At 35.1% G+C, this 18,251-nt stretch overlaps 1 protein-coding gene across 19 annotated transcripts in view; it reads right to left on the bottom strand.

Moving 5' to 3' along the window:
• Positions 1-1,877: 1,877 nt before the first annotated feature.
• The window catches only part of LOC127646859 (disks large homolog 1-like), a 258,238-nt gene continuing 241,864 nt past the window's right edge, over positions 1,878-18,251 (bottom strand). For 17 of the 19 annotated variants that reach the window (XM_052130773.1, XM_052130775.1, XM_052130774.1 and 14 more), the window contains 9 exons: positions 17,980-18,046; positions 14,200-14,299; positions 11,605-11,646; positions 8,368-8,418; positions 8,147-8,248; positions 7,855-8,027; positions 7,630-7,739; positions 7,102-7,193; positions 1,878-3,677 (listed from right to left, as the gene is read on the bottom strand). In XM_052130773.1, coding sequence (XP_051986733.1) covers positions 3,571-3,677; positions 7,102-7,193; positions 7,630-7,739; positions 7,855-8,027; positions 8,147-8,248; positions 8,368-8,418; positions 11,605-11,646; positions 14,200-14,299; positions 17,980-18,046 — 844 coding nt within the window. In that variant the 3' untranslated portion in view covers positions 1,878-3,570. The remainder of the gene's footprint in view (positions 3,678-7,101; positions 7,194-7,629; positions 7,740-7,854; positions 8,028-8,146; positions 8,249-8,367; positions 8,419-11,604; positions 11,647-14,199; positions 14,300-17,979; positions 18,047-18,251) is intronic. The other 2 variants (XM_052130789.1, XM_052130777.1) reach the window with 1 other exon arrangement.

Below are 18,251 nucleotides of genomic sequence, written 5' to 3' on the forward strand. Positions count from 1 at the left end.
CCTCCCCTTTTTTCGCATAGACATGAAAATCACTATCCAAACTTAAATGGTTGTATTTCAAGAATGCTTTGTCATATATACCTATGGACAAGTTGTGTTCCAAATTTTAGGTTGATATCTCAAAAAATTCGCTTTCAGTAAGATTTTATTTGGGCACAGTAAAAAACTTGGAATGAGCAGTCTCTAATCTCTAATGTATTGGTCTAATGTTTAATTAATTATTACTCTATATCTTGCATTTAAATACAAATACTTTTGTATTCAATTATAATTAAATTATCTTTATTGTGTAAATATTTATTGTATTTATTCATACTGTACATACTGTACTGCAAAGTAACTTATCTGTTATACTGTTTAACTGTGTTAGTGTTGCCGCACTATCCTGATCATTATAGCACTAAATAGGAACAACCAAAGGTCTTCTATATAATTTAAAACAAATACCATGATGACTAGACCTTGGTTAGGTGTTCTTATAATGGATGTAAGTATGGTGAACAGCAAGTAAATATTGATTATATGTCAGTTACGGCCTTTTGCCTTTGCATGACTCCTGATTTTTGGCACATGATACAAAGGCAGAGTACAGTAACTGTCAAAACAAGGGTCAAAGGTCAATTTTGAGCTCAAGATTTTTTGCATACAAACATTTCTTCAGTATAGCAACTAGTTGTGAATTTTGGGAGTCCTACCTATAATACTTTTGTCTGGACAAAACAGAAACTTTAAAGTCATTTTTCTCAGTTTCACACTCTAGTGAGTTAAGGTCTTTTGCTTTTGCAGGGCAGCATTATGTGTGTGATCCGCAACGCGGACACCCGAAGTATACCTTGTCCGTTACGCACAGCTTTTAGTATACTATCCACCTTTTTCCTGAACGCGGATGTATTCCATGATTCGTTTTCAATTTCCAGTCTCCAGTGTTTTTATTCTCTTTGGCATATTTTCTTAAAAGGTAATGCAATGTTTAAGGTAGGCTATTGCATTTGTCAAACAATGTCAAAAAACATGTGGCTCTATAGTGTCGTTACTTTAAAAGATTTAAGAGATGACGGGGTTTTTATTTTAATTTGTTTTACAAGTGCCTCACCTAAGTGTGTAGATGCAATGAAGCAATGGTTTGAGGTTAGTTACATTGAGATAATTAACTACTTTGAGTTACTATGACAACTATTAGTTGCACAAGTTGAATGTGAAATAAAAATTTTAACTTCAAGAAAACTTAAATGGTTGTTGTTCTATATCTGTTATGCTATTGTTTCGGTAGTTTTTACATTGTGTCTCGAGACCAGCAACAGAAAACAGCCAATTAGAATCAGTATGGCGCCAACCAGTGGTTGCTCAGGAAAACGGTGGATAAAAAACAAAACAAAAACGGGGCCCCTTGGTGGCTCTGGGGCCCTAAGTGGCCACTTATTCTGTTTACAGCTAGAAATAGCCCTGCAGGCTGGCTTTTTTTTATTTTTTATAGGGGAGCTCATTAAAGTGCAGCAACAACAGCAGCTGCTGCTGAGTTAGGAGACAAACCCTGGATCTATTCATGTGATAATGCCTTGAAGAAAACTAATCATCAAAATGTCACATTCCTAAAGATTTTCAATACCACCAACACGAAGGATGCTTAAGACTATCTGATCAGCATCATGAGCTACAATATAGCACAATCTACTGTCTGTTAACTGGCAGTGTTCACAGTTGCCTGACTGCTCTCCAACTGTTCTACTGTATTGCATTAGAGGAAATAAGAGAATAAATATATAGTAATCTATACGGTACGTGTTTTGATTTGTCTGTTCCTGATAAAACTTCTTGCCTTTGAGTCAATAAAAATCTTTATTGCAGACAAAATATTAAAATAAATTAATTGCCTTGGCTTCATAACTCTACAAAACAAAAAATAATACATTCATAAACACTGTGTATGAGAAAAAGTATTTTAATTAGCTGTTCTCCTCTTTGACAAATGGAATGAATCAAATTGGCAGATTATTCATATAATCCAGTCAAAAAATTAGTTAGAAAGCAACAGTGACATGTTAGAGAAGCAATCTTTTAGAAAACAATCATCTCCGATAACTTTAAAATGAATATGGGAATGCTGTCAGTGCGCCCCCTGGTGGAGAGTTAAAGGCTTGTGTTAGTGAGTGGCAAAGCAAATCTCTCTTCAGCTATGGGCAATCAACAAGTTCACATACATGGATGCAAAAGTCTATGAGCCTCTAACATTTACATTACATGCTAACTTTCATTTTCACAATCCCATTTGAGAACCAAAAAATAAGCCTTCTCAGTATTATACTCATATTTAACGTGTTAAAGACTATTGCCTTTAGAAATCATGCATGTCACATTGGAAAGTAAATATAACTACGTTAGGAGAGAGGGCTACATAATACAAACTGCCAATTTAAGATTTCACATTGTTTTACCTGATGCAATCGAACGCAATCATTCAGACCAGAAGTCCTGTGTTTCGGTGTGCTTTGCAAAACAACAAACCATAAACAATAAAATAGATGGTGGTAAATTAAAGGAAAATATATATCTATTTATATTTATTTTTATATACATACACACATTTTCACATGCTTGTATGTTTGAAATTATAAAGAAAATAGTTCCCATAGGTGTAGTTTAATTAAAGCTCAATATAGACCTTTATTATAACAAAATAGGCAGTTTACTGAGGGTTGAAGAATATACATTTTATACTCTCTTATTTGCATTGGTTCTTGAAGTAAGAATATGTCATCACCTGGATTTTAAACCTAATTGTTAGCGATAATTGTAAGCCGTTCCTTTTGCCACCTCAACTAAAAGCTACTCTCGTATGCACCTTGATTAAAATGTACACAGGTCTTTAAGACAATCAGGCATGTAATATAGAAAAAGAATAAACTTTGTGCCAATTGTTTTTGTCCTCTTTGTGTACCTGTGGTTAAACAGATCAGCTGTGTAAATGAATAGGCTGCTTGATCTTACAAGATAAAAGAGAAAGCAAAAGTAATATGGTGGCTGTAGTTCACGTAGCTCAAATCTGTGACAAAAACTTGAGATCATATTTTAACTGAAAAATAATTGCCAAAAACATGCTCATAATGCTAAAACATACAAAGTGTTGCTTCATGTCTTTTCCAAGTGTACAGACACATGAAGTGCTGACTTCTGTTGGGGGGGCTTGGGTGGAGACAAACAAACCGACAGCAACCAAAATGTATTTAATGCATTAACTTTTCCATCAAGAAAGTCACCTCCCTTAAACATTAAGGAATCTGTACCGTAAAATCTGTCCAGTAAGTCGCTGGTCAGGCATATCTCCTCCCATTGGAGGTTGAAATGCAAAGACTGGAATGCGAGTTCTAGACAGCAGTCTCAAAGAGAGTGAGGCGGCCATAAGACCACCGTGACCCCCAATCCCGTCCAAAGAAAACATGTATTTCTTATGCCTGGGGGTCAGAGAGCCAATGCAAGCAGCAGGCCAGGTTGGTATAAAAAAGAAGACAGAAAGAAAAAAAAGAATACAAAAAGTTTTTAAAGTAGTGTAAGGTTTATTTGTCTTGAGCCTTCTCACAATTTCTCTTTGGCTGGTACCCAAATATACGGCCCTGACTGCTCCTCGATGACTTGTTTGACCTGGTTGTAGATCTCTTCCAATGTGTCCCCTTCAACAATGGCTGAAGGAAAGAGAGGGAAAGTTATTTTATAAGATGAGTGTCCATGAGCAATTCGATTCTGTACCTCCTCACTCAATGTTCTGATCCACAAATTATTACTGTAATAGGTCATTATAAATCTGATAATAATCACTTATGTAAAGCAAGAAGACTTACTTTGAACAAATCCTATAAATCACAAGGAAATATACTTAATAAAAGTAACTTTAAATCACTGTATCATAAACATTTTGAATACTTTGTTGTTTGTAAATGTCTTAGAGCATGAAAATATGAATAAATAACTTTTATTGTAAACACTCTATATAAATAACTGTATAATCAACATATCAACAATGTGTTATATTCATAAAATGTTTGTTTTTTTGACAAACACATAGGAAAACTTTACTGAAGCTAAAGGATATTTGCACTGAGTTTCCGTCTGTTTTAAAAGATATGTCGGTTACAAAAGAAGATTCGTGCGTTTAGATAATCTTGGCTTTTACTTTTTTTTTTTTTTTTTATTGAATGAAGGTAACACTTTACTATAAGGTTCCATTTGTTAACATTATTTAATGCATTAGGTATCATGAACTAACAATCATCAATATATTTTTACAGCATTTATTTATCTTGGCTAATATTAGTTTATAAAAATACAATTGCTCATTGTTCATAATATTCACATAGAGATTTTTTTTATTAAAATATGTTAAAATGAACATGCTGTAAAAGTACTGTTCATTGTTTGTTAATGTTAACTAATGTATTTAACAGATGTTAACAAATTGAAAAAAATGGACTATTCATTGATTTAACTAAATTGATTTGTGTGTGTGTGTGTAATCCTGAATTCTGATATTGGTTTTGAATTGTACATGAATGTGTGCCCATATAACACAATGGAAAAGCCTTTGCTGAGGGAGGATAGAGGGAATCTAAACATGTAAGTAGAACATAAATACTCTTTTGGAAACATAAAAGTACAAAAGAAATTACTTTATATTAGTGTCTTTTTTGTCTCAGTTAATTAAAGGGGTCATGTCATGCAGAATACTTTATTTATTGTACAATAAAAACACAGTAAATTTCAGAACTCAAAACTTCGCTAGTCTAAAAAGAGCATTTTTTGACACCAAGCTGCTATAACAGCTCGTTCTCTACTTCCCTGACTTCCCTATATCACTTAATTAATGCATGACCACCTCCACAGGAAGAGATCAATGCCTTCTTTTACATTATCACCTCTTTGATCCGCCAACTGGTGCATAGTCAGAGTGAATGATGAGAGCTGGACATGTACAGCCATTGCTATACACACATAAGACCATTGCAGTATTTGCTATTTAACTAATAAAGAGATGCAATGTCAGGGAAGATTAGAAAATGTTGTGCCATTCCTGGCTGTGGAAATTCAGCATCACTGCATAGCCTTCCAAAGGATGACAACATTAGGAAAGAGTGGCTGAAGTTTATTTGAACAAAGTTCCTGATCATATCATTGTGGAATTATACATTTTGTTTGGCACATTTCTTTAAAGAATCTTTTGAGAAAAATTATGATTCAGAGTTGGCAAAGAAACTTATACTGAAAGATGGAGAAGTGCCAACTATACTGGACAGACAGTAATGTCAGTAAGTATCAAATGTAATACTACTGTTTCTGTATGTGTTTCTTTAATATGTAAGGAATTTTATAGTCAGACATTTGTATCGCAAAATATACCATGATCAGGACATCAATGTGGAGTGGATCATGTTTATTACACAGCTACTTACCAAGAAAATACATAATTGCTCATGAAATCGATGTGAGATTAAATCACTTAATTATTTTATTAGAATGCATATGTTGTAGTGTTGTGCTAGTGGCTGCCATCTCATCGGTCTCGTATTAGCCAAGATGTCCTGTATTTTGGGTAAAATTAATTGGTATGTGCATTATCCCGTAAATAAGCAGCAAAACAGTCATGTGCAATCACTTCCCGTGATCAACCGATGAAATGATGTATGGTGCGACTTCCCACCCGGCAAACATCCCGCATTCCCCATTTCAATGGAAGTGAACACCCGGGTCCACAGTCCATTTTTCAGCTCGCAGCTTGTGTTAGTCTGGACTATTTTCACTGTTCTCTGCTTTATATAGCATAATTGTATCACCATATCTTGTATGAATTATAATATAAGAATTCAGAAGAAACAGAATGCCGATTTTGTTCAGTTTTCAATTGTTATCAGTCAGAACAACTATAGTTTGATTGCGTGCTTCACATAAATTGGGACATATTTTTTTATTCGGGTTTCTCCCCTTTTATCCCCAATCTGGAATTCCTAATTCCCAGTGCGCTCTAAATCCGCATCTGAGACTATTGACTATCCATGCATCTTATCAACGCGTTACCATGAAGACCTAGGGTGTGTGGAGGCGCGTCACGCTATCTCTGTGGCATATACGCACAACTCACCAAGCGCCCCACCAAGAGCGAGAACCACATTATGGTGACCATGAGGTCCATGTGTGGTTGTCAGCATCTTTACTTGCTGAGCTACACAGGCCCCTAAATTGGGACACATTAATAATTAACGATTGCCTGAACTGAGTGCTTTGAGGGGATTTTACAAATTACTTGCATGTTTTCATTCTTTTATTCTTGTAAAAAACAGTCCCACAGTGGCCATGTATATTGATGTCTTATAGGGGACAGCACAGAAAACCGAGTGTTTCAGAGAAAGGGCCAGAGACAGGGTTGAAAAAGGTAATTTACTACTATATTATGACTATAAAATATGACCACTATATTTTGTTCCACAAAAACCTTTACTAACATTATAAGTGAACATCAAGGAAAAAAGTAAAATAAAAAATGCATGACAGGACTCCTCTAAAAACCTCAACCCTAAAACCTTCTGAAGGGATCATTTCAAATGTTGGTGGTATTTTGCAAATAATGATAGCTTTTTAACACAATTTTCATCAATACGCTTCATTAAGCAGTTATTTTGAGAAATGTAAATTTTTACATACACGTAAATTACAGGATGACTCAAAAGAAAGACATTATGAGGGGCTGTTCACACAGACATGTTCTCAAATTATATCTGCACTAATTTGTTTATTGTCGGTCTATTTACATATGCGTCAGACAAAAATCTTTGGCTGTTGTGTCCATGATGTTTTTGAGACACTGTGTCGGTTTGAAAAATGCATCTCAAAACCACTGAATTTTATTCTAGTCCAGCTGTTTTTGAACACAACCATGCTTCCTGTGTGAACAGCTTATTCGCTCATTATTTATTAAATGCACCATTTTATAGTTTCTGCCCGATGATCAACTTATACAACTATTAAAAAGGTATAATGGTTGTCTTTATATCATAATAGTTCTAAGTAGAAGTGCCACGAATGATTGGGATGTGGATGAGTTTACTCAAGTGTTCTCACCCGTGAAGTGACCAAGGAACTCCTGTTCCAGTTTCATGGCTCTCTCATATGTCTTTCTCCCTTGCTCCTCCAACAACCTCTTGTTCATCTCTCTGAAAAGGATACAGGGGACATATTACTAGTGCCTTCACTTTAAAGCTAATCAGTCAAGAATAATCATGCTTTAGCCTCTGTTGTGTCTGAAGAGTCTCTGATACAATAGTACAGGGTTTTCCATATGGAGGTTCAACTGGGAACTGCAGGTTGTTCATACAATTCTGACAGAAATGCCAACGTTGAATTAAATAAGGTACTGTATAACAATTACAAAAATATTAATTTCATGTGTAAAAAGGTTCATTAAATTGTAATAAGTACAAGAAATAACAGACATATTTGATAAGAGAACAGGTTTGAAAACGTGAATTTAATAGAATTCTTTTGTAAATAATAGGTAAATCATTTATTAATTAATAAAAAATATTTAAAAATTGTTAACCGCTGCAATAGTACATACATATCTAATCATATACCAAAAATATTACATACAAAATATTCTCCACTGATTTTGGTTTCACAAACACAGCAATGGGGTAGAGCTGTGCTAACTGGAGTCGTTTGATAGCATTGCCCGAGACATCCAGAATGCAGTGTTTGCCCTATAAGGAGAGAAAAGATATAAAAAAATAGACACAATTTACACAAAGAAAATGACTTTATTTATTACTGCCATAAACTCTTTTATTACTCCCTAACAATGTTGAGATTGTTTACCTTCTCTGCAACCTCTCGAACTGACTGCACACTTGTCCCATAAAGGTGGTTGTTATACTGGCCGGCCTCAATGAACTTGTGTTCTTGAATGTCTTTTTCCATTTGCTCCCGTGATATAACGAAATGGTAGTCTCTGCCATCGACCTCATAGTCTCGCTTTGGTCTAGTCGTGTCTGATAAAAGAACAGTAATAAATTCAGACTATGTGAATAAAGAGGACAATATTTGAAACGGTGCTTCATAATTACTGTATTATGTAACAGTGAACAGAAACTGCGAATGAAGTACTCACGGGGAACGCATGATCCAAACTTGTCGGGAAATTCTGAGATCAGATCATCATTGATCCGGTCTTTCATGGGTCCAAGAATAATCACTGGACGACTGTAACTCACTGTAAACCGTAATAATAAACTTACAATGAGTTTTACATTCAGTCAATTATGCATAATCATTTAAACACACCCAATCAGAGTAATACCAATGTACCACAAAGTAGGCAGAGATACACACCTTCCTGTTGCGTGACGTTCTCATAAGACAGAACAAATTCTTCCTGCCCACCTAGTACAAACAGAAACAATGAAATTAGTAAAAAGATCCTTATGTACTATATAGTTGAAGACAGTTAGGAGAGGTTAGTTTAACTAGCATGTAAAGCATCTGCTAAAGTTAGTCCCAAAAACCTCCCAATACATTAGTTTTACAAATTGTTTAAAGTCAACTTAAAAGGAATATTCCAGGTTCAATACAAGTTAAGCTAAATCGACAGCATTTGGGGCATAATATTTATTACCACAAAAATGTATTTTGACTTGTCCCTGCTTTTTGTTAAAAAAAAAATAAAAAATTGGGTTGCAGTGGGACACTTACTAATGGAAGTGAATAGGGCCAATCTGTAAATGTTAAAATACTCACTGTTTTAAAAGTATGGCCACAAATCGTAAACGATATGCATGTTAACATGGTTTTTGTGAGATAAAATCACTTACTAAACCTTTCTGTGTAAAATGTTTTCTAAATTTAAACTTAGTTGCCATGATGCCTTAAACCCAAATATGACCAAAAAAAGAAATACAAATATGATGATTTAAACAACTTAAACAGCTCAAATAATTCATGAGTTTTGACAGAGAACTAAAGTAAGTGCTTTTATAAAATTATAAGCTTCACATATCTGCCTTCAAACCCTCCAAACATTGTCCCCCTTTCCACTGTAATTGTCCATTGTAAGTGCCTAACTACAACTTAGATTTATTTTTTTATTTTTTTTGAAAAGGAGGGACAAGTCTAAATAATTTTTTGTGTTAATCAACATTATGCCACAAATGCTGTCGATTGAGCTTAACTTGTTTTGAACCCAGAATATACTTTTAAATGTGCACTTCTGGATATTGAACTTTTATTACAATTCACTAGCAATATGGCCTTGTGAAAAGAAAATTAATCTATAATTTAATTGGATGTTTTGCTTTTATATTTAAAAACCTTTTTCCATTTTGCATTGAATGCGTATGCTATTGTTGAAAACAGTCTGTAATTTTATATTCACTCACTAGTGTTCAGATGAAATAGTTTGGGAGGCATACAGATTAGATAAAAGTTCAAGAGGTTTTTAAACCACTTAATGTGGATAACAGGCCATGATTTAATGTATTAAACTGCTGAAAGACACAAGGTTGTTCTAATGTATAATGTTATTTGAAGGTACTATTCCAGGCCATAAAGTGTTGTGTCCAAGGCCTGATCACTAAGCAAGGTGCACAGATAACACAGACAGCACCTGTTTTATCATGTGAAACTCCCATGCAAGGCAAACCATGCACTCAACAATGAAGCATAGATATAAAAAGGGAACGGTTTAAGAAGCTGTTACCATCTGGTGCTCTCTCCAGTGCCATTTTACATGGATGCAAAAGAAGATCAGTGTGTTTTTCTTTTTCTTTTTATGGTTTGCTTCCTCCTTTAATGTTAACACATTTTTTGTTTTTAAATATGGATTTAAAAACTTTTATCTTTAAAATCCTGACTCTGATATAGGACTTAAATAGTGAACGTGTGTACATATCACACAAAATACAAGGCTTTATTGAGGAAACACAGAGAGGATTAAACATTCAAACTCATGAAGTTTAAAAGGATAGTCAGGGTTGGGAGGGTTACTTTTGAAATGTATTGCACTACATATTTTTACAGGGAAACAAGATTTTTTTTCCATCAATTATTATGTCTGATAACGTGCATGTAAAATGGCTAGAAATATAATTTTATCTTAGGGTAAAGCTGACAATTTACACAAGGTTTATTTCTATTTCTTCTGCTCCAAACTTACTTCAAACTTACTACTGTTTGCTCATATGAATGTAACACATCAACATAAGAAAGTGTTTCACTGCTGTTCAAATGCACTTTGGATTGCATCATTTATATGTATAAATGTTTTCCATCTGAAAGGACTAAATATTAAATTAAATAAATGACAATAAAAAGCAATATCTTCAGAAATCGAAATACTTCTGGAATGTAACTGTATTCTAATTACAAATTATTGAAATTGTAACTGTAGTGGAATACAGTTACTAATACTTATTTTGTATTTTAAATACGTATTTCCGTTACATGTATTCCATTACTCCCCAACACTGGGGATAGTTCACCCAAAAATGTGAGAAACAGATCAATATGTAAGTCCTTTTTTTACTACAATTCTCCTCCCTGCCAAGTAGGTGAAGGTATGCACAAAGAATACGAATTGCTAAAAACAACGAAGACCGTGAATGTGAAAGTGAAAGTAGAGATTGACAGTTAAAAATGACTTAAAGGAATGTTCCGGGTTTAATACAAGTTCATCTCAATCAACAGTATTTGTTGGATAATGTTTAATACCACAAAAATGTATTTCGACTTGTCCCTCCTTTTCATTAAAAAAGCAAAAATTGAGGTTACGTTGAGGCACTTACAAAGGAAGTGAATGGGGCCAATTTCTGGAGGGTTTAAACAGAGAAATATGCAGCCTATAATTTTATAAAAGCACTTTTATTCATTCTTCTGTTAAAACTTGTGTATTTTTTAGCTGTAAAGTTGATTACATTTATATTTTTACAGTCGTTTTAGGGTCATGGAAACAAAGTTGTAACATTGGCTATAACTTTTCATAAAAAAAGGTTTGTTAGTGATTTTATTACACTTATTACACAATATGTTTACACACATATTGTTTATGTCTTGTGTCTAAAGTTTTATATAAAATGTGAGTATTTTAATGTAAAAAAAATACTCCCCATCCTCTTCCATTGTTAGTGCCACACTGGAACCTCGATTTTAGCTTCTCTTAAAGAAAAGGAGGGAAGAGTCTAAATACATTTTTGTAGCAATCAATATTATGCCACAAAATCTGTCGATTGAGCTTAACTTGCATTGAACCCAGAACATTCCTTTAAATATTGATCTGTTTCTCACTTACATCTTTCATATAGCTTCTGAAGATATGGATTTAACCACTGGAGTCATATGGATTACTTTTATGCTGCCTTTATGTGCTTTTGGAGCTTCAAAGTTCTAGCAACTATTTCCTTGCATTGCAAGGACATATATTTCTAAAAAAAATCTTTATTTGTGTTTAGAAGAAAGAAAGTCATAAACATCTGGGATTGCATCAGGGTGAGTAAATGTTCGGGTGAACTATCCCTTTAAAGTGATGCATGAAACAAAAACAGAACGGGATGATGAAAAAAAGGAACACACACTTACAGTAACTACTTTCACTATCGCTGGCAATAGAAGTGACATGCTCTGAAATCAATAAAAGGGGAAAATAAACACCACCGACAAAAACACAAGCTTACAGAACTTAGTCAGGGTAGACTGAAAACAAGGCTGAGCGACAGAAGTAGTCTGTTCAAGTTTTTTTTTTTTTTGTCATCAGGGAATTCGGACAGACACATTTTAAATGTTGAAAATTCAGCTGAACAATATACACCAAGATATACACAAGTACATAAAACAGAATGCATCTCTTCTATCCCTCACAGCCTCATTTTCAGTTGTAACAGATTAGATATGTCATCTACCTCCCTGACTGATGTACAATACAGCAATACGACAGATGCAACAAAAAGCAGTCACCAGCAGATGGCAGTGTTAAGAACCTGTGCAGGACACGATGCTTTGATAAAATTAAATAAAATAAAATTAAATTAAATTAAAATCTCAATTAAAAGGATACGTTTTTTTTAAAGCTTCAAAGTTTTGGTAACCATTCACTTGCATTGTATGGACCTACAGAGCTGAGATATTCTTCTAAAAATCTTTGTGTTCTGCAGAAGAAAGTCCGAAATATGGGATGGCATAAGGGGGAGAAAATGAAAAGAAAATTTAAATTTTAAGTTGTCTAATATAAAAAAAGAGATGTTGGAGGTATTGGCAGTATGACATTTTTAAAATTGTCTACTAACCAAAATTCCTCAAGTTTGGTCTTAACACTGTCATGGTGCTTTGAACAATCATGGACAAAGGGACTCCACTCCACCACCTAAAAGTGTTTTATTTCAGCAGCCCGAGAAAGGACACAAAATACTAAACATTCAGAGCAGAGTCATGGAAGTTTCTAAATAACTTTCTCTCACATTCAATGTATGCTGACTATTATATATGTTGTCATTTATATTTGTGGTGGGAGACAGCACAAAAAGTGCTTGACGGTGCAAAACCTGCTGCCGCAATGCTAGTTGTTGTGGATAGCTTCTAAGGCATTGCTATACAGTTGTAAAGAAGTTCCGAGTGTTTTTTAATGCATTGTTACGTGTCCTGGGTGTTTGGTAGGGTATTGCTCTGTGGTTGGTTACTGGTCTTAAAAGAACCACCTGTCAATTCTCTGTGATATCCTTGTCCCTAGATATGGCTCAAGTCCCCCCTTCACTGTAAGTCAATGTGATTTTTTGCCTGTTTTATTGTGCAGCAGGCATAATTTTGACTGCTTACAAATTTAATGGCTCTCTTAATCAAGCAACACAATTTCATGTATTATTCACAGCATTTTGTCCATGGCACAAACAGTGCGGGACGAGTTAAGCATAATAGTGATGATTGCCTTAATCTAGTGTAGCCAAACCTTTGACTGCAAGAGGTGTGGGTTTACCTGGCAAATTTGGAAATCCAGTGATAAACCACAAAACTGCTTGTTATATTAACCCATAATATTGTGAACATGATTAACTTGAGTTTGAGTTTTCCAGTTTTGAGTGCAATATGCATCAGACGGTTAGTGCACGGACTGTGGGCGTTCTGTTGGCGTGCCGTCTGAGGTGGAAACTATGCTTTTCTTAGCATTTCCATTTGAATTTATATGAGATGTCGCTAAGATGAGCAGATTATAAACCATGGGCTTGCACCTTCTTAAACTGTGTTTAGGGATAATGAACAAAAAAATTTAATACCGTGCTAATCTGCTCCCTTTTTGTTTTACTGTATAGTCATCTAATGCAGGTTTCAGACACAACACAGAAATAAATGAAGATTCTAACTGAGCATCATTGGAAACATGCAAGGGGTTGTAAAAACAGTTTTATGGGGGATGACAGGACTTTGGGTCGGGCCGGGTAGGTCCGCTGTAGCCTTTGAAGACTTACTCAAGCCTTTGTCATCACTCAGGTCCTGTGGAGCAGTCAGCAGAGAGCAAGGAATAGGAGAAAACCACAAAAATATCAATGATTACCGGAACAACATATCTAGTCTTACCGATGAACATTACCCCTGCCCCGCAGCAAACCCAGATCCAAAAGATTCTGCATCTTCAAAGACATGGTGTCTTTTCAATGACCACACTAGATATTGCCAAAACATTATATGACACAATTCAGCATCTGTCAAAAAGTCTGAATTGCAAAGTATGTTGTGTTTTGGATGCTGGTGTGCAACATTTTTTTCTAAGTTACTATTTTTGTCTTGCTTTTTCCAGTAAAAATATTGAAATATTCTTAAAACAAAATACACAAGAAGCAAAATAACACTAGATATATATGATAATTTTTTTGCAGAACATGACTTCATAGCTCAACTTCTAAAAGACTTTGCTGGATGTCCAGCATTTTTGCTGCTTAACTGCATGGTCTTGAAATTCAACAAGCTAGACTGGCACCAAATCAGCATAAACCAGCCAGGAACAGCATGTACATTTTTGCTGGTCTAAGATGTTCTTTTCAGAATTGCTTAAATTGTTTAAATTTGGTTTCATGAAATGTGATTAGGGTTGATGCATGAGCAGGAGTTTTGTCCTCCGGTGTGCTGGGGCACCTGTGTGAAGCGCTACCCTGTCCTGCATTGCCCAGTGCTTTACTGTGTACTTACGGTCCAAATCGCTTGTTTCCAGCTCGCTTGGGTCCTTGTTCTTGTAGAAAGGGAATTTTCGTGAAAAGAGGTTCTTTTTACGCTTGTCATTGAATGACTGCTGAGAAGGACAGGGAGGGTTGGAAGGGGGAACAACAAAAAGGAAGAACAGATGGAATGGTGTTTGTTGTCTAGTTCAAGTATGGACAAATGCCCAACTTAACAGATGACCATGCCACTGGCCATCACCTTCCAATGATAACAATGAGGCTGAAATGACCAAAACACATCGTAACATCTAAATAATTGTGTCTTGGTTTAGAGATGGCAACAGACACAGTAGAGATTATGAGGGATTATTGAACATCAAATAAATTTAAAAAGGTAGTTTCCACAACCAAGGCCAAGAAGTACAAGAGAGTGGGTTTATAGCACATTCTGGACAAAATTAAAGGGATAGTTCACACAAAATGAAAATTCTTTCAGTATTTACTCATCCTTATGTTATTGCGACCCCCTGTGACTTTCTCCTGTGGACTACAATCTACACTCCATATCTCATAATGACAAAACAAAAACCAGATTTTTGATAACTTTGCAAATGTATTAAAAAGAAAACACTGAATTATTACACTGACATAAGTATTCAGACCCTTTGCTATGACACTTGATATTTAGCTCAGGTGCATCCCATTTCTCTAGATCATCTTTGAGATGTTTCTACACTTTGAGTTCTCGAATCTGATTGGATGAGAGACGTTCCATGACGTCTGAGATGTCTGACACCATCAGCACTCTGATGCTTCATTGTGTGCATCACTCCACTTGTGTTTGTGCCATTCTAAACTAAAGTGTAAGAGTGTCTGTTAAGAGCTATGGTTTGTCTTTTTTTTTTTTTTTACATTACAAATGTTAGCCAGCAGGTGGTGTCAAAATAAATTTTTTGTGTGTAATATGAGCCAGGTGATGTGAAGTGAAACTGCATCAGCTGTTTACATTCAACAGCTCTTCGTGATCACTTACTACACTACATTACTAAAATTAGGAAATAGCTTTAAATGGCTTTAATCTAACAACTTCATCATTACGGCTCATCACAGCTGAGAGACGCAACGGACTGATTAATTACACAATGGGTGCTGTTTAAAATGTCGGAGGACATTGCGGTTTCTGTAGTGTCGACTCTTGCGCATCAGCTACTGCGAAATAGGGAGAAATACCCCCACTTGGATGCTATTTTTCCACTGAGAAAGCTGATCTTGAGAAAGCTGACAGACTCTCTGCTTGAGAGTGGCAACAGGTGATCGCACACATTCCGTCCCTGTCTCTCTCTCTCTCTCTCTCTCTCACACACACACACACACACACACACACACACACACACACACACACACACACACACACACACACACACACACACACACACGTGACTCCAATGACTTGTTAGAAACAGCACAAGCAGTGATACTATTTCTGAAGTGACATTTTTGAATTACTAACGGAGGCTTGGACGCATCATTTCATTTGAACCAGCAATGGCAGATTCTGATCCATCACGTAAGAATGTAGTTCCATGCACAAATGCGTTTTTTATGACTGTACTCTGTTTTTCCTTTTTAAAAATTTACTTGTTCATTGAACTGTTGTATATAAGCAATATCACACTCACAACCGTGCTATATGGCCCTAATTTCCTGACCCCTTTTTACATATAATGAAAGTAAAGGGTAACTGCAGTAAATAATGACCACATTTTCATTTTCTGAACTATGCCTTTAAGGAGATGCAACTATTAGACCAGACTCTGAAATGAGTTGAAGAAAATTTGTGATTTCGAAGCTTTTGGCTCCATTGATTGGCATTCATCAAAGCTAGTAGTCGGGTTTGAACAGAAACAAAGGCACAAAAAACATAAAGGACAGTAATACTACTGAGCAATGTACATAAAGAATAAGCCATCATGCAGGTGAAAAGCAGTATGACATCAATGACAAGCGTATATATATCCTTTTGTTATCTCAACAGTTCATGCACTCATGCTTCATTAGTAGATTCAGCTGAAAATGCAAGGATAGTCAATAAAGGAATACTAGTTGATCCAGTTCAAGGGATGTTTGCTAAACAGAACTTTGCTGCAAAGACTAAAGAGTCACCATCACATGCTGTTAAAGACCCCATGTAATAAATTGTGGACTTTTGTGGCTTTTAGTTCATGCATATTGGCTTTGAGGCCATCTATATGCTAGTGTGCTAGACAAAAATACGTTTTAGCAGATAAACTCATTTCAAATTTACAGTCTTTCTTTTCCAGGAATATATGACTTATTTTACACTACACAGATTTTTGTCTAATCAAATGCTCTCTTGAATGAGAATGTCCCTTCCCCTAAAACTGTACCACCTACTTTAGACTAGCAATAACAATTAGCTAACAATTATAAAATGGTTTTAGAGCACAACAATCAGGTTCCGGAAGTAAAAATCCCATTCATTTTTCCATAGATGAACTGATTTTTTACAATAACTTATAAACCTTTAAAGATAGACCTACTGTGTGCTCCGAGGTTGTTAATCCATAGTATATGCTTCTATTGAAGCCATCAGTCAGCGTTATTTCAACTTAATTTTTAAGAACTGTGTTTATCAGCTGAATTTCTGGTAAACAACTACACTACCCATGGTACAGCAGTGAAAGATCCACCAATCAGAGAACTGTGACTAAGCAAGCCGGAAGCGACCACCCACTATCATGATGCACTCAGAGTGACACATTAGAGTCGGTATTCCTTCACCCTCAAACTACTTATTTATCAGTATATATCAGACTATTTTGCAGTAAATTTTAAATATATTGTTTCTAAATAATCAACAACCTAAAGTCAATAGCTTTATATATTTCCATCAGTTTTTATGCAATTATATAATTTGCAGTGGTTCACGTGATTGATCTCATGAAAGCTGGTAAGTACACTGTGTTGTACCTTTGTATTTTAATCTGATTTTCAAAATTATTTTTTGCTTCAAATCAAAGTTTTTAATGTTTTCATTCACCTCGGAGCTGGGTAGATTGGTTCATGGTTAAGAACTCTTTTATGAAGGGAAAAATAAATGGGAAAAATACTTACGGAACTGACACTATTGAAAATTGGGCGAGCGATGTTGCGCTCTATTGGCTATTTGAAAAAGGAACAATCCCTTCAATATGTCCCACCCCAACTTCCTGTTTCAAAAGAAAATACGTTAATACAAGAATGAAAACAGCTCTTTAAGCAATTTCATGTTTTTTTTAAGAAAGCTCTCATGGGAGACTGACATTTTCGGATTGGAAACACACTACATTAAGTAAAAAAGAGATATTAATTGTTTATCCAAATAGAAACTTTCAAACAGGCACCTTGCTTGAAAAGAATGATTCATCACTTTATATTGGAAATAAACTTCACTAGAGTTTACACTTGCCAGCTGTTAGTTGTTCTATGTGAGAACAGTTTTGGCTTTTAAATTGTCACACAAGAGAAAGGTGCAAACAAAATGTTTTTAATGCATCTTGTTAGCACTCTTCATCTAAAAATAACAAAAATAATGTTCCAAATAGGCTACAAGGCATATTCATAATGCTTTCTGATCTCTTTCAAATTATTAATGTAGTTAAGTCTTCAGCATGACTCAAAAATACAAGCCAACCAAAGAGATTTTTACACAATAGGCCTGTTTATAATTTATGCTGATGCTGCTTTAAAGCACTACAATTATATTTGTGTCATACCAGACTTGGTAAATATTTGAGCAGCAAACACTTACCGTTTTGTCTCGAGATTTAGAGTTGAATTTGACCGTCTTTAACCTGGCCCGCTCTTTTCTCTCCACCCTAAAGTGGAAGGAGACAGAGACTGAAAGGACAGCATTTTGAGCCCTAACACACTGCGTTATTGCAGTATATAATAATTTTGTTGAAAGACAAATTAAGACAAAACCTTTGGGAAAAACTTTGTTTTGGTAAGGATAAATATATATGTTTTAAGAAAGGTCATTTTGGACATCATGTGGTCAAATGTTTGTGGACACTATATGTG

This window comes from Xyrauchen texanus, chromosome 7 (genome assembly GCF_025860055.1).
Source record: "Xyrauchen texanus isolate HMW12.3.18 chromosome 7, RBS_HiC_50CHRs, whole genome shotgun sequence".
NCBI lineage: Eukaryota > Metazoa > Chordata > Actinopteri > Cypriniformes > Catostomidae > Xyrauchen > Xyrauchen texanus.